This window comes from Chaetodon trifascialis, chromosome 15, assembly GCF_039877785.1.
Source record: "Chaetodon trifascialis isolate fChaTrf1 chromosome 15, fChaTrf1.hap1, whole genome shotgun sequence".
In the NCBI taxonomy this organism is placed as follows: domain Eukaryota; kingdom Metazoa; phylum Chordata; class Actinopteri; order Chaetodontiformes; family Chaetodontidae; genus Chaetodon; species Chaetodon trifascialis.
The window spans coordinates 8,093,892-8,110,411 of record NC_092070.1 but is presented as its reverse complement, the minus strand read 5'-3'; the positions used below and the strand labels follow the sequence as shown (position 1 = coordinate 8,110,411).

Sequence of the window (16,520 nt, the reverse complement as noted above, 5' to 3'; positions counted from 1 at the left end):
GGAGCATTTCTGGAGATGATCGTTTTAGATATGTGGATGCATTAGCACGTAACACGTCCAAAATGTCGCGTAAAGTATAACTAGCTATCGATGAGTTGATGCATCGTGTATTATTAGTTTATCACACGTTTTACATGTAAAATTCTAAAAAATAAAAAAATAAAAAATGCAGCTGTCAGTGACGTGACGACGTAATTACCTCAAATGCAAATACTCACAGCTGCCGTGTGTGTTGATATTAATTTAGACAGAATGGTGGTGGTTGATTTACTTAATTTATTTTTTACAAAAATTAATCAGCCACAGTATCTATTTGATACAATAAGAAAGATTTAAGGTTTTAGTTAGTCGAGTTCATTTTTCCTCCCCAACATTGCAACCAGTACAGTTATCATTACTATACAATTGCCAGTACGTCCATTTACAGGGGTCCGTAAATATATTGTGGTCATGTGACAGTATATATATGTGTTGTCGTGGCCGAGTGGTTAAGGCGATGGACTAGAAATCCATTGGGGTCTCCCCGCGCAGGTTCGAATCCTGCCGACAACGTGTCCTTATTTTTCTCTCTCTCTATTTCAGATGATGTCATAAATTACTCCGCTAAATGTATATCATCACATGTCAGGAAAAGTACATATTCCATATACTACTACTACATACTATATAATAAAAAAAAAACTCATCGTAGTGATACGACTCACCACTCTTAATGCTTTAAAGTAATTAAACAGCGCCCCCCACTGGTTAGCTGCGCGACATCGTTTGAGATATAATACATTCTGGATCCACAACTGAGACATTTTTAAACAGTCGTGGAGACTGAGGTTCCTCAGAGGCTGCCGTTGTTTTACATTTAAAAGGCCAAAACTGTGTACTGTGTCCCACACTGGTTCGATTCATTCAGCAAGAGGGAAATTACTTTGTAGTACATTAAAGAAATATGGCAGACTATATGACCAATTTATACTTTTTAAAAAACATGTTGTATCATATAAACACATTTTCTCCTGATGCTGTATTCACCATAGATATATTGGATTGTGTATTATTATTTTTTGATTATTCTAATGGAAAAAGAGTTGACAAAACCAATAAATCTAGATTTTTCCAGGTAGTGTGGAGATCAGCCAGTAGGTAGCAGTCATGTGCCATAAATGGCTGAAGAGAAACCATGCAGCGGTCTCGGTATACCAAGTCATCTTGAACAGACTTGGATTGATGTATAATAAATGCAGATGGAGGAGTGTCTGTCACATAAATTATTTCCAGTATTTTAGGAATTTCAACATTCATGCTAGATGGTGAAATGGTGTAACAGTAAGTAGTTACTTGTGAGAAATTTGGCAGCAGCAGCGTCAAGCTGTCAGGGGTACAAAGAATCCAGTGTTTGTAATACACAAGCTATTTGCAAGAAGATGAGCTCAATCGTCCAAGTACAATGTTATGACAGCGTATGATGGTTGATTCTGGAGGCTCGGGAAAGGTTAGGCCTTGAATGCAACGTTTCAGTTGCAGATTTGCACCCAGTTTGACCTTGAAAGCACCCACAAACCAGCCACAAAGCTCACCACGGGGCAGCAGTGTGTGTTGGAGCTCGTCTCGTCTACCTGTGTTTGCCAGCGGGGGGAGAGGAGTGGAAAGTCTCAACCTTTGCATGCCAGATAAATACATGCACTCGCACAGTCGAAATGAGTGATCTGATAACTCTATCACATATCAGACACCTACACAGGCACACAGATTGTTTCCATGCATTCAATATTCAATCTTCACAGAAACATGAAATGACAACCAATACGTCTCTTCATGACCGCTTTGCATCTCTTCATAGTTGCTTTGCATCCCTTGTAGTTGTTTTTGTTTATCTCTTTGTAGCTGTTTTGCATCTTTGTTGCTATTTTGTGCCTCTTGCAGCGGTTTTGTGTCCCTTTATCATTGTTTCTTGTTTTCTGTGAACGGTTTTTATCTCCTTGTACTTGTTTTGCATGTCTTTGTAGTCGTTTTGCATGTCTTTGCAGTTGTTTTGCATGTCTTTGTGGCCATTTTCTGTCTCGTTATAGTGGTTTTGCATGTTCTGAGGCTGTTTTGTGTTTCTTTGTGGTCATTTTATATCTCTTGATATTCATTTGTTTGACTTCCCAGCGTTCAACCGCAATTTCTTCTGAGGCTTTGGTCCAGGCTGGGACCACTGGGCCTCTATCCAGTCGAGTAATCCATCCATGATACTAAAAAGCCTACTACCTACAGCACTACCTTACTGGGGGTGGCCAATCAGATTTCAGGGGCTTGTTGGTGCCTCCTGGCCTTCATTTTTTATTGTTCTTTTGTTTCAATGACTAGATGCTGGCTTTATTTCTTCCATCCAATAAATCCAGACATCTTTTTTTCTCTCTAATTAATCTGGAATAGAATCTGTCCATGAACAACCGTGTGTGTGTCTAGACTGAGCTGAAAATACTCCCTGTAATAATGATACAGAGACACTGGCACAAACAGATCGCCAGTTCACACGCTGATAATAATCTCAGCTCTGCACAAAATGTCCTCCTCACTTGCAAATCCTCAAATCATCTTAAAATGTCCACATGCAGCGGAGAGCAGTGGGCTTTTAATGCTGGCTCTGCTGTTGTTGACTACTATAGCAGCACCATATGGCAAACAGCCGAGCCGTGCTGAGAGGCAAAACCCCTGGAGCAGAGTTAGTCATTAGGCCTTACACTTTAGAGAAGCCTCCCACAACCATGAGACTTAGCATCTGATATAGGTTTATATACAGAAAGTGCATCAGATCTCTCATATACTGATTTTATTTGAATACCTGCCTGTGCCACCAGTGGTTACTGGTAAGTATCATAGAGATGAACAGAAGCCTGATATCTTTCATAACCAGAATACATTCCAGATGAGAGGGCTGCAAAGAGGTCAGCAGCACTGATGTAACAGTGTCTGCTTAAGGCCGTCAGTGGCAAAAATGAAGGCAGAGAGGAGCCAGATTGAAGAAAAGTGGTCCTCTGAGCGCTAGAAGTCCAAATGTGGAGCAGACAGTGTACCAGACCGCGGCTAATGTGACGTTAAAGGTCTCACCCGGCTGCTGCGGCAGAGTGCTGCGTGCAGAGCACCGCGGGCCGAAATCATCGGCTTCCTCTTCACTGCTTCTTCAGATCAACTGACACATGCACATCATCTGCACCTCGAGACAAACGGAGACGCTGTCATAATGAAATGTGGCCTGATGGATTGAGTTGGCGTTTCACTGAACCCACTGACTCACCGCCGCTGATCTGGTGTCTGCAGGAATTCCCTTTTGGTCGTGGAAGATGCTAATTCTGTAGGCTGCATTATTTCCTGCGCACAGACAACACCCGTGTGTAACAGGCAATATCATATGACTGTATGGGTGCTGCTGCACGTTACAAGTCAAATAAGCATACTGCACTGTTTACAGCAAGTCTCCTCAGCCGTGATCCTTACAGCCGGCTCAAAGCATGGTGACAAAGCTCTGCTCTCTTTGTGACAGTTGTGCTTTCTTTTTGCTTCCAGGTTTGATCTAACGCACGCAGCTCTCTAATCCTGGTTTACTGAGCGCGTGCACACACACACACACACAGAACCACCATTACTACAGATGAAAAAAAAAATCAAAGCTTTGCTTGATAGTCGCCGTGGAACACTCCTGACGAGCAAAGTGAAAGTCTGCAAGCTGCTGATCACACTGCACCCACATGCATAGAAACTTCAGACTGCCTACAAGGTCAGCAGTAATGTTAAAGCTATAGAGCATCTGAAAGAAGAAAACACTTTTTCTGCTATTACAAATGAAAAGTTGAGTTCAGAAGAAATAAAGTGCAGCCTTGGCCTCACTCAGTTCGCCATGACAGGCAGCTCATGGTGCCTTGTGTTAAGCAAACGTGAGATAAATGTAGGCATCTCGCTGTTTCACATTTAAAAACAGTCTATTCACTGACAGCATCGCTCCTGCCTGCTCTTGCTACGATTATATTTTAGCATGTTACAAAGAATTGATTTTCTTCTTCATCAGAAAAGTAAGAAACAACTTACAACCCAGATTCCCAAAAAGTTGGGACGCTGTGTAAAACATTAAACATCATGTCATTCTACTCACTTTAAAACAGGACAAAGACAATATATTTAATGTTTCGCCTCATCAGCATCATTGATTTTTGCAAATATCTGCTTATTCTGAATTTGACGTTGGGACAGGAGCAACTCAAACCTGTGGAATGTTCCAAAAACACCTGTTTGGATCATCCCACAGGTAAACAGCTTCACTGGTAACAGGTGACAGCATCATGATTGGGTATGAAAAGAGCAGCCTGGAAAGGCTCAGTCATTCACAAGAGAGGATGGAGCGAGGTTCACCTTTTTGTGAACACATGATTGTATAAAGGATATTACTACATGTACTCAGGAACAATCTGTCAGCAAAGTTATTTTTGTGGATGATTGTATTCTGTTTCACACAGCGTCATGACTTTTTGAGGTCTGGGTTGTAGTTCACCAGAAATGAAGACAACTTCAATGTTGCCATGTCACGACTGCTTGTGGCTGCGGTGCGTTCACAAAAGCTTACAAAGTCTCACTTTAGCTACGCTTGATTTGTAGTACAAGCGCTAATATACTCACTGTCATGTCTGATACTTCAATAATAAACACTCTCCTCATCCATCAAACCAGGAAAGGGAATAAACTTATTCTCTAAATGTCAATCTAGTCCTGTAAATGTAAAACGTGAAGTACACACACAAACACACACTTAGACAGTAGTTCTAAAGATGTCACCAGCTGACAGGCAGAGCCACTGGAACAATGGCTGAACAGCTCTCTCTCGTGGACAACGTGCAGCCTGCTAAACACCAGTAAGTTGGTGAATCCCTTCTAAAACATACACCACAAAAAAAAAAATTCTCATTTTTTAATAATTGCATTTTATTAATTGAAAAAACAAAAAGAACAAAAACAAAACAAAACAAAAAAAAACAATTGCAAATAAAAAAAAGAGCAAAAACAAAACGGTATCATTAGGTAAGACAAGGCGAGAGACACTTAAATAAGAAGAGTTCCATGTTGGTGAGGGTAAAGGGACAGAGGTGAAGGCGGGGTGATGAGGGGGGGTGGGTGGGGGGACTGTTGGATGGGACAGATTGGATTATATACACTGTTTCTCACTGCAGGACTGGCAGGCCCCAATAGGGGAGGGGGCTCAAAGTAGCAGGTCGGAGACACTGAAACACCAGAGAGAAAGGCACTATCCAGAGAGAACAAGAAGACAGAAAGCAAGACACAAACACAGGAAACGAGCACGCACACGCACACGCACACGCACACGCACACGCACACGCACACACACACACACACACACACACACACACACACACACACAGGACCAGAAATCAAATGTCTGACAAAAAAAAAGTGCTTGAACACACGCCACATTGGACAAAAGGAAAACGAAAGAAAGGAAAAAGCAAACAAAAAACTTTTACATCATTTACACACATCTCTCAACTTTTAGCATAAAAGACAATCTCTCAGTTTTCTGAACTGTTAATCTGTGCCAGCTGCAGATCTGCACTGGTGATTACACAATGTGATTATCCAAACTCAGCCTCTCTGCTACGTGCAGGTATAACAAGGAGGAGAGCGTCTGCCGATGCATGCATGTCATGAATGTTTGTGAATACGCCTGCGATCTACCTGTACATATCCTCACACATCGTCCTCTTTATAAATGAATATCGACAACGGTACGATTTCAGCATGTCTTTGAAAATCCCTTGCATGGTTGTGTAGTTCAGTTCTCCGACCTTGCTTCCCTCATGTTAATGTCTGTGGACTCAGTCAGCTACATTCACTGCCCAAGTTAAATGGCTGCAATAAATACATTGGCTTTGAAAAGGTGGCTGACCTTTACACAGAGCTCTGTAATACGACAGCTCTTGCAGCATTCATGGCTCGACTTGCTGGTCAACATAAGCTTCCTGGACAGGATCGGATTCTCCTTAGAGAACTCCATTTACTTTCCTTGCATTATAGACAAGAGAAACCTCTTCAATTGGAAATTATGACCCCTTAAATATCATGCTGTATTATCTGAGATCCCTCAGATAGATTCAGGACAAACAAAACAAAAAAAAACAAAACAAAAAAACCCCAAAACCTTGACTGACAATTCAGCACATTCTAGAGCTACTAGGTCTTATCTAACAAAAGATTGAACATAATTTACAAATGGAAAAAAATACAATTTGCGATGAGAGGTAAAACAGACAAAACACATACAAATATATAATATATATTCTTAAAAAATGGATTCTCTCTATAGTTGATTTATTTATACAGCCGGCGGCTGATGTACAATGCTCACGTGCCAATGATCTTAGACATGGAAACTTGCTGTACTGTAGATTGCATCTTTTTTTTTCTCTCTCCTTTTTTGTACATTTTTAAAACCATTTCTTCTTTTTTATATTTTTAAGGTTTTTTTTTTTCTTTAAAACAGAGTTAGGATTTATTGGTAGGCATTTCATTTAGGTGATTAAAACAACATGCGGCAAAAAAAAACCAAACAAAACAAAAACAAAAAAAAAAGAAGAAAAAAAAGAAACCAACACAAAAGAAAGGCAGAATGTTAAGAAGTTAAGGAGAAGACAGAAGCAGCTGTGGGAGCGGTAGAATCATTTGGTTATCTTCACGGTCGGTGCACTACTCTTTAGTTTCTCTGCATTTAGACTTCCCTCAAAGACAGTTCGGTCCTTGCCGAGGCGTTCACTGGGGAGGTGAACAGTCTCAGCGCAAGTAAAAGTTGATTTTGCTCAGCTGCCGCCCACACGGCGACGCCTACGACAGCACTACTCCTGTTTTATCTCTCTCTCTCTCTCTCTTTCGGTTGTTTGCATTCTTCCTGTCTGCTCCTGTTATCGTGGGATGGCGAAGAGGGGTGGAGGGGTGGTTGGGGGTTGGATGGGGGCTGATGAGATCAAGAACAATAATGATGATGATGGTGATGGTTGCTGTGGTGGTTGTTGTTGTCGTCGTTGTTGTAGTATACATGGTTCTGACTGTTTACATGTTCCGGTTGACAGGCGTGACATAGTTGCGGGGGAACATGCCCGTCTGGCCGTGGCAGCCTCCTTTCCACCAGTTGGGGTCAGAGTTGTCCAGGACTTGGATGAAGTCGCCGCGTCGGAAACCCAGCTCTCCTTCCTCCTGGGGGTCAAAGTCGAAGAGCGCCTGCACATATGTGGGATGCTGTGCCACCAGGAGAAGAAGACAGGGAAGAGACAGGTTAGAGAGGGGAGACAGGAACAGAGAACTGAAACACCGACAGACTGATGCTGAGACAGACCCCCGATTCTTGATGACCCTCGATGGAAGGGTGCGACATTCTGGTGTAAAGCAGCTAATTCAGCAGCTCGCTTTGATGTGAATACAGCAGAGTGTGACACTGGGTCTAAGATTTGTACATTAAATGAGGAGTAATAAAAACCTGCTGCCAACTTGTAGGGGCAGAGAAAAAAATCAGTGGCTACTCTCAAATCTAGAACTTACTAATCCTACAAGAACAAATAATCGTGCTGCACCCTACTAACAACATCATTTTATCTGTCTTCCCAGAGGAGATCAGGCCATGTGACCCCTCTCTCTCTCTCTCACACACACACAGACTGCCTCACAGACACGTTTTCTCTGTAGATGATGGTTTCTCTTTCACTCGACCTGTCTTGGCTGGACCTCCTCTAATTTCGTGATTTTCTGTGTAGTTTTGGTCACTGCTGCTGTCACTCAGACCTGCAGGATTCACTGTCGCTAACTTACTCCTCCTCCTGACATCCAGATACACGCAAGACTCACACAAATTTGAAATGAAATCTGCACGGCTCTCTGAGAGGCTTTTGCATGTTTCTTTTAATAGGTTACACAAATAATACTAATGCCAAGGTCTTTGGCTAAGCCTCACTGTTGCTGTCTTTACCTACAGCCAGGGAATGAAATTAGCTCCTGACACCTGCCAAATGCAGGGTAAATGTTGGCTGTGGCAGGTTAGAATTTCAGCTCGTCTGCCACCGTGGCAGATAATACTTCTAAATCTAAGAAAAATATTTTTAAAAAGCAATTCTTAAATTAAAAATAGTCAGAGATTAAGGTTACATGCTACATTCCATATTTCTACTGCATGGTTACGCTGACTTAGTGTTTTTTTGGAAAAGAAAAAGTCACTCAGAAAATGTTGCTGATGTTATTATTTTGAGTTCAGATGATGCGTGCGTCAGCTGACCTGACACCTGACCATAGTACTCACATACATCGCAGTCAATCCAATAGGTTATGCTTGTTTTCTCCTGTTTAGCCATTTAGTTTTTTCCTGATTGGTGATGTAGTAATCAAGTATATAGTGACTAAACAGGAGTGTGTTATGTGCTGTGCAACACTTAGAATACTCATTCTCAAGACAAACTATTAAATTGGGTTCCTATAAAAAAACAATTTTGCATATTTAAATGAGTTCTGGGCACAATACAGATGTTTTCACGCATCAGCGTACCATACCACAGCCACTGAAATGCAATTCAGTTCAAACTACACAATGCATGAGAGCTGAACCAAGAGGCACTGTTAATGTAAATAACTCTGCAACCAATTTAAGAGAGACGAGCAGGATGTGAAGCTATTTTATGATGTGAGGATATGAATTATACACACTGAATTCTAATTTTTTCACAACTGTTTTATCAAGTAACTTAGAGTTTTCATAGCAAAGCTATATTTACATTTTTCAAACGCATATACTAGTAAGTTTGAAAGGAACATTAGACATGTTCACCTGCATGTAGTTAATGTACCTCATCATTCTGTAAAAAAACATATGGCCCCGGGTGTCACTGCAATGGAAGTTTCAGGAAAACAAGGCAGGACCGCAGAGTGTGTTCACTCTTAGGGATGTCAGGTCTTACCTGGGTGACCTGCTCTATGTCTCGCAGAAAGATTTGCTGATTGCGAGAGACTGAGGTGGAGCGGTGGTAGTCGACCAGCTCGTTGAGAGAGTTAAACTTCACCACCCATAGGAAATACTTTCCAGCCCCATCACGAAGAACCTTGAAGTGTTGGACATCGTTGCCATACCTGCACAAGGTCACAGAGAGGAAATCTAAGAGGAGGGGATCTTTAAGAGTACAAGGGTACAAGTCCTGACAGCCATCCAGTTTTTTTTGGAAGGCAAAGCACAGATTTAAATAAATATAGTGGAACACTCGGACAGTAAAGTCTCTTATCAGATACATTAGTCGTGTCTGTGACAGACTGATAAGTGTTAGTTAAATGAATGAGTCATGCCAGTAACAGACTGACATTCACTACTTGCTGACTAAGTGGAATCAGGACAGTCCAGACAGTAATTATGATCCATATCTCCACGTCAACTTTACATGTAACCTGCAGTGAACCGATCTGAACTGTGTCTTTTGGGAAGGTCACAATGAAGAGAGACAGATAAAGAGGAAATGAGCTCTGTATGTGTCAGCTAAAACAGTAAGTACTCTTAGGGCTAACATCCAACGCACGATACAAATGATCATAGCAGGCAAACGCTGGTCACCAGAGGGCAGCACTGAGGATTCACAAGAAGAAGGAAGAGGCAGTGCTGATGACTCAGACATACCAAGTATGGAAACTTATGAACCTGATCAGTTGAGGGGACACTGTACACTGATGTAAGGATAATGTGAAATTGTATTTATAGAAAACAGTGTGAGTGTGAATCATGGTTTTCCCTCAGTGGTACATTGGTGAAGGAGTGCTACTTACTTCACAGAGAGGGAGAAGTCTCCTGGTGCACTCTCGCTCTCTCTGATGAGGAAGGCCCCATCGTGCCTCTGTTTGTTCAGCATCTCCTCTGCTTTGGCCCGGGGAATCTTCCCAAAGAACCACCTGGAGGAGGAAGAAAACAGGTACAAGTGAGCACTGGCTGAGTCATCTTCCTGCATACAATGGATCCATTTGAAGTTTCTATTAAGGTTTTCAAATGAAGCTCTGAATGCCTATCGTTGTATTTTAGAATATCATCACCCTGAAAACTAAATAAGTAAATAACTAAATCCTAGAACAAAATTCTCAGTTTGCATTAGCAAACGCGCACACGTGCGCATGCACGCGCGCGCGCGCGCACACACACACACACACACACACACACACACACACACACACACACACACACACACACACACACACACACACACACACACACACACACACACTCAAATTCACTCCTTTGAGTTTGAGTTTCAGTTCATCTTAGTAACATATTCCTCTCTCTGTCTGCAGACTCACAGATCACACCTCTTGCTGGCTGACAGGTGTGAACTGAGGAGACAATATTGTGGCGACTGTGCTAACCACTGACCACCAAGCTGTCCAGTGGTGACAGCCAATGAAAAACAACATATAATTCAGCCTTTATTCTGAGTGGTCTCTGGGCCAAAAAGTACTGCGTGTACACCTCAGGAAGTAAGGAAAAATTTACACAAGCATTGGTCAGTCCTGTGAAGATGCACTGTCCATGCATATACCAGGAAGTAGATTAGTCATCATCTAATTATAGTGGCAAAGCCAACACAAAAAATAAGTGTTTTGTTCCATAAAATGTCCTAATGTCCACAGCAGTAAAAAGAATAGATTCGACTTGAGATTTGAAGTCAGCAGGTAGTATCACTTTTAAGAGGCATAAATGTGTTTTAGTTGTATATATGCTACTTATATATCACTGTGAGAAATCCCTGACAGAGGGAATAAGTGAGAGCGACAAAGATGGATGGAGAGAGGGGAGAGACAAATGGGAGACAAAGCCACTGAAAAGCTCTTTACTTGTGTAAATAATTAAAAAGTACAGTCAGCCAAAAGATGACATCTTGGCTCCTTTACACGTAGGTGAAAAATCAATAATGAAAGGGCCAACTCTTGATCTGCTTTGTATCTGTGCCTGGCAGCCAAACAAGCCTGCACGCAGAGTCTCTTTCCCCGTCTGATGAAAGTGATAGCGGAGCAATTAATGGAGCCAACGCCAGACCGAAGGAGGAACGACTGGCAGTAGTATCAGCAACGAGCAAACCTACTCCTCTTCCCTGTGAGGGGAAATGCTTGAAAGCATTAATTTCTGCTTCTACCTCTCTTATTCTTAATAGACTCACACAAACCTAAGCATTAGCCACAAAAACACAATTACTGTTGGGCAGGGAAACAGATCTGTATGCAAACAGAAAGCACTCTGACTTGGAGCTGAGCCGTACTCGGCCGTGCTCTGTATGGCACTGCTGTGTGCGCACGTCTGCTTGGCTGTGTGGGTGCCTGGTGCTTTGGGATGGCACTTCATTGTCACCACAATGGGAGACAAAGGCAAACTCCAGCCACTTCACTCCCCCGTCACCACTGTTACTAGTTCATTACTGTACTGAGTTGGTTCCTTTAAAAAAAACACTTACAGTAAATCTACATTCTACACAGGAAACTATTTCACTAAACCCAATTACCCACAGGTTGCACTGTACTGAATCACAGCATAGTGCACCATATTCTACTGAACCAAGACAAGTCTGACTCAAATTATAGTGAATAGCGGGCTGCTTAAAGGACGTCTAAAAAACTTCAGCTGACGTCATAGGATTTGGCAACACTGAGACATCAGACAAGCTCTGACAACGACTGTCATCTGTGTTAAGGTGTTCAGGTGGGATTTAGCCATAGTGGAAATTTGGCCTGCTGGTTATTTCACAATAAAAGCTGTAATGAAATATGTTCGGTTTGGAAAACAGCTACTGGACGTGTTGAGTTTCCATTTACAGTAATTAACTTTGTTAACATGCACACTGGAAAGCAAACAACAACTTGTTTTCATAAGTACATGTAACCACAGTGACTGCAATCAGTTGTTTCATTAGTTATGATAACTGTGTTTCACTGGTTTCACTCTGCATTATTATCTCCATATTCCAGTGTTTGTAATACAATGCCCTACTTCACTGCCTCAGTGCCACATGTGGAAATACCAGATTGTGCACATACACAACAGTTAAATGGCACAGGCTTTCCTTCCCTCTGTGATGTGGTCAGGATGAGTGGCAGGAAGTAAAACTAATCCTAAAGCCCTGATGAGAAAGCAATAATGAAGTGATAATAATCTTTTTGACAGGTGAAACAGGCGGTGATAACTGCTCGCACTAATCTCTCATGGAGTCTGATGACAATACTGGCTATAACACCGGAGATGTGCGCTTGTAAAAACGTTCCAACATCGTCTCAAGTCACACGGTGTGTTTATCAAATCCACTGATCCACCTTCATTATAATGATTATGAGAGGCTCAGTGTTACAGATGTATGAGACAGCTATATATGGATTCCCCCATAACCATAATAAAGACTGTAAACACTTGAGTATTGTTGTTACCAATACAATAACCCCCCCCCCCCAACACACACACACACAAAACAAAGTACATCTAATGGAAACCCTGCAATGATGCAATAAGGTCAATATTCAATTAAGTGTAAGAGGCCTCGAGCACATTAATAAAGAGAGAGCTAATCTGGCACTGAACGCAGGTCCAGAGGTAGTGTCCCTGAGGATCCTGATCCTGCCAGGCATTCTTTGAAGTGGGTACACACACACACACACACACACACACACACACACACACACACACACACACACACACACACACACACACACACACACACACACACACACACACACACACACACACACGGCTATATAGTCTCATTACATAAAATCAAGTCTCATCAGAGTGAACTGCACAGCTGTAGTTGACACCTGCTCAACCTGAGCAGCAGACACTTAATTTATGCAAATAAATTTTTCAGTGGAGACTAAAAACATTTTGTTTATATACATACATACATACACACACGCGCACACACACAGAGTATATATTGTATATGTAGTATAGACATTAGAGAGACTGGTATGCATAATACTTACGGATGGGCTTTCATCTCTATGTAATTCTTGGGAATGAAGCCGTCTTTTCCATTTAGCTCTGCCTTGTACCAGTTCTGATCACACTCTTCATTTAATACCTGGTGTTGACAAAAGAAAAAGAAAAAGAGAGGAGCTGTTGAGGTCAGGGCCACACACAAATGTCAACAATGATCAATTGCCAACGTCCTGAATTCAGCTTAAGCCATTTCATTTAATTTCCTGTGACTTCAGACGGTGGATGTACTGTGTGTCAGAGAACTGCTTGATTAATATTAGGAGACCACAAAATTAACAGCGGAGGAGAACAGACAAGAGAACAAACACAATTCACAATGCTTCAAAAGATGGCAACTAATGTGTGTGTATGTAACCTGGACCTTTAATTATGAAGACTCATTTTGCAGTAAACCTCAGTGACACAGTGAGTATGGCGACAGCGCAGGCATGCTGGGCTAGCAATGCATCGATGTGTGTCCAATTCAATATGTATGTGCCTCTTTGTCTTTGTGTGAGTGTGCTGAAAGAAATCAACCTTCACAGAGCAGCTGCTGATTTATCTTCATAAAAGGAAAAAAAAAAAAAGGTGGCCATGAGTGTTTCATAAGATGAAATTTTATTTTTATTTTTTTTCCCACAGTAGTGTTTTAAAATGTTCCTCTCAAGTGAATGCCATGCCATCATTATACTAAAGCATGTGAATTATTTGAAGCCATTTTAAAGCTCTGGAGTATTCATGTCTATAAAAACCTCTTAGAATATTAATTGAGGAAAAGTAGTGCACAGCTTTCATTTGAAGGATGTCGCAAAAAGCAGGCAAAGCGCATGTGATAATCTCAGCCTAATTTATGGGCATCACAGACCAACAGGGTATAAAGCCAGAAAAGCAACAGTAAAAGATGTACTACACATGTCACACCACCAGTCTGTCACTTGTTTGATTCTTTGAGGAGCTTGAAGTAAAGCAGGGCGAGCATTAATCTAAACCCTCTCCATCCAGTCAGGCAGAATCCTGTATTGAAAAATGACTCAAGCTTTACTCAGAAGAACTACATGAGTCAAGTTTGTTAAAAAGCATTTCTTTCACCGTCTTTGATCACAGTTCATCTGCATAATTCATAGGGAAAAAAGCATTTTTGGCTAGGACAGTCACGCAATCTTTCATGCCGATTCACCAGAGGGAGAAAACATCAGACAGAAATGACTGCTGACAATCCTTGATGGATATCAGACTCAAACATTTCTCCTCTGTTCCTCTATTTCTTCAATAACATTTTATTTCTTTGCCTCCCTCTTCCTCTTCCTCCCCATAAATTCATAATTTCCCACTAACCCAGCCCAAGACAGCTGTCCAATTGGCCCCTGTGTGAGTGGCCTGGGTCTATTTGCTCCAGTGAGCCTGCAGAATGCCAGCTGTCATTGGCCCTCCCCAGCTGCTAACCCTGCACAAGACCAGCATTACTGGATCAGGGAGTGGCCTTGGACCAAAAACATAAGTAGGTTGAAATCAGGAGTGGGGGGCGGCTGGGTGTGTCTAGATGTGTATGCGCGTGTAACACAGTAGACTTAGAGATACTGGGGTACATCTGTGATACAAAGACACGGGGAGAGCCAGACAGGGTGAGTGTGTTAACACTAGTCAATGTGGCGCTGTCTGAGCCAAGACTCAAACAAAGGCCCTTAGCCTCTGGGCTGTATGTTGACACACCAAACCAACCTTAAAGAACTAGTGCCTACAAAGGCAGACTGACCCAACACTGAGTAGCACTGCAGCCAGCTGACTGCTCACATTTCCACTGGCGTTGTCTGCTTGTCTGTTGTTTACATGAAGGATAATAAGACCACGGCTGTATTCGCAGCTGACTACTATACTAGCAGTGCATACTGATTCGGCCACAATGTAGCATGTGGTACGCACACAAAAGCTAAATCTGCTACTGTCAAGGGGGAATGTTGACAATATGACCACAGCAGCATTGGCGTTAACAAACAGAAATACCATCAGACAGGAAGTTTTATGAAAAGGCACCCAGTTTGACTGGAACAAGGATACCAAGGATAACTTATTATTCCAAAGCAACAGAAATACCACAAGGACTAGCTTCAACTCACAATACATCTGCAGTCAAGTAATACAATAAAACACTGGTGATCGTGATTCCATCCAATTGGCAGATAGGCATTACCCTTCTCTCAGGTAAATGCTTATCTTTTGGAAAATTGTGAAAATCCACATTTATAATTTCTCTTTTTTTGTATAAGGGGATGCTGCACAGTGGCCATGTTTCCACAACTGGAAACCAGCTAAGCCTGGCCTAGAATAACGTAAAATAAATCAATTTAACATTTTCTTACTGCATACTACTACGAAACACAGTGTACAGTATATAATACACATCCCACGTTGGCTGTAGTAAGTAATAGGCGGTTCTGAATACATTCATGTTAGCAGCTCTGTGACGCTGCACGATGAGCTAAAAGCGAATATCAGCATGCTAACATGCTCACAGCAATAAAATTGATGTTTAGAATAATGTTCATAATCTGAGTTTCGTGTGTTAGCATGCTAACATTTGCTAATTAGCATTAAACAAAGTACAGCTGAGGCTGATTGGAATGTCGTTAGTTTTGCAAGGTTTTGGTCATAAACCAAAGTTTTGGACAAAATTAAATTTGACCTGACGATGGCGCTGGATGAAAGCACACGGGAAAAACAGTACGCAGTAAACTGTGTCATTACCAGCCATTCGCTCATATTGCTTTCACCAACTGTCTCCATGGATTAAACATGCAGACCGTAATGGAAGACTCGTGCCAACATGCCAAACACACACAATGCAAAAACTGTGTGATTATTGGCTGCAGACACCCAATGGCCAGCCAGCAGCCGAACGTCAGCATGGCGTGTCGGGCCTCAAACAAGTCTCACAGACACCATGAACTCCAAATAATCACCTTTTACTTTCACACACACAAAACACGGGAATGCAGCAACCAAACTTCTTCATGCATACACACAAACAAAACAGCACCACTTCAACCACTTGGAGCTGAGTTACTTAAAAAATAAACATAAAAGCAACAAATACTGTAGGAGTACAAAATGTGCTCTTCTACAGTATTGTAGGTGGAGGAGTTGCCAAGCAGTCACATAGACAACACTTCATCCTCATGACCCATGGCTCAAGCCCACTTGTTGGCAAGCAGCCACTCCACAGAAGGGCTCTTGAAGCCATAGCAGCTCCAGCAGTGCTGCTCAGCTGACCTTGCACTCTGACCTCTCTCAGGAAACACAAACAAACAATCAAAAAAGAAACTCGTTAACTGGATTAATTACTCTTCACAGATTCAAGTACACACATTGCTATGCAGTAGACTCAGCAATAGTAAAAAATAAGAACAGGACATTACATTTTGCATTTTCAGCAGGATGACAGCAGAAAGAAAAATAGAGGGATTAGAACTGCATTTTCATCACGATCAAATAAAGTCAGATAATAAGTCACAGAGTT

The 16,520-nt window shown here is 41.8% G+C and overlaps 1 protein-coding gene and 1 non-coding gene across 2 annotated transcripts in view; one reads left to right on the top strand and one right to left on the bottom strand.

The window, feature by feature from the left end:
- Positions 1–470: 470 nt before the first annotated feature.
- On the top strand, positions 471–552 carry trnas-aga (transfer RNA serine (anticodon AGA)). The gene has a single exon. It is a non-coding gene; the product is annotated as a tRNA-Ser (tRNA).
- Positions 553–6,881: 6,329 nt separating this feature from the next.
- grb2b (growth factor receptor-bound protein 2b) overlaps positions 6,882–16,520 on the bottom strand; it is a 29,586-nt gene continuing 19,947 nt past the window's right edge. The window contains exons 3-6 of the mRNA XM_070981485.1: positions 13,012–13,109; positions 9,826–9,948; positions 8,976–9,144; positions 6,882–7,272 (exon numbers count right to left, since the gene is read on the bottom strand). Of these exons, the coding sequence (XP_070837586.1) occupies positions 7,087–7,272; positions 8,976–9,144; positions 9,826–9,948; positions 13,012–13,109 (576 nt within the window). The 3' untranslated portion in view covers positions 6,882–7,086. The remainder of the gene's footprint in view (positions 7,273–8,975; positions 9,145–9,825; positions 9,949–13,011; positions 13,110–16,520) is intronic.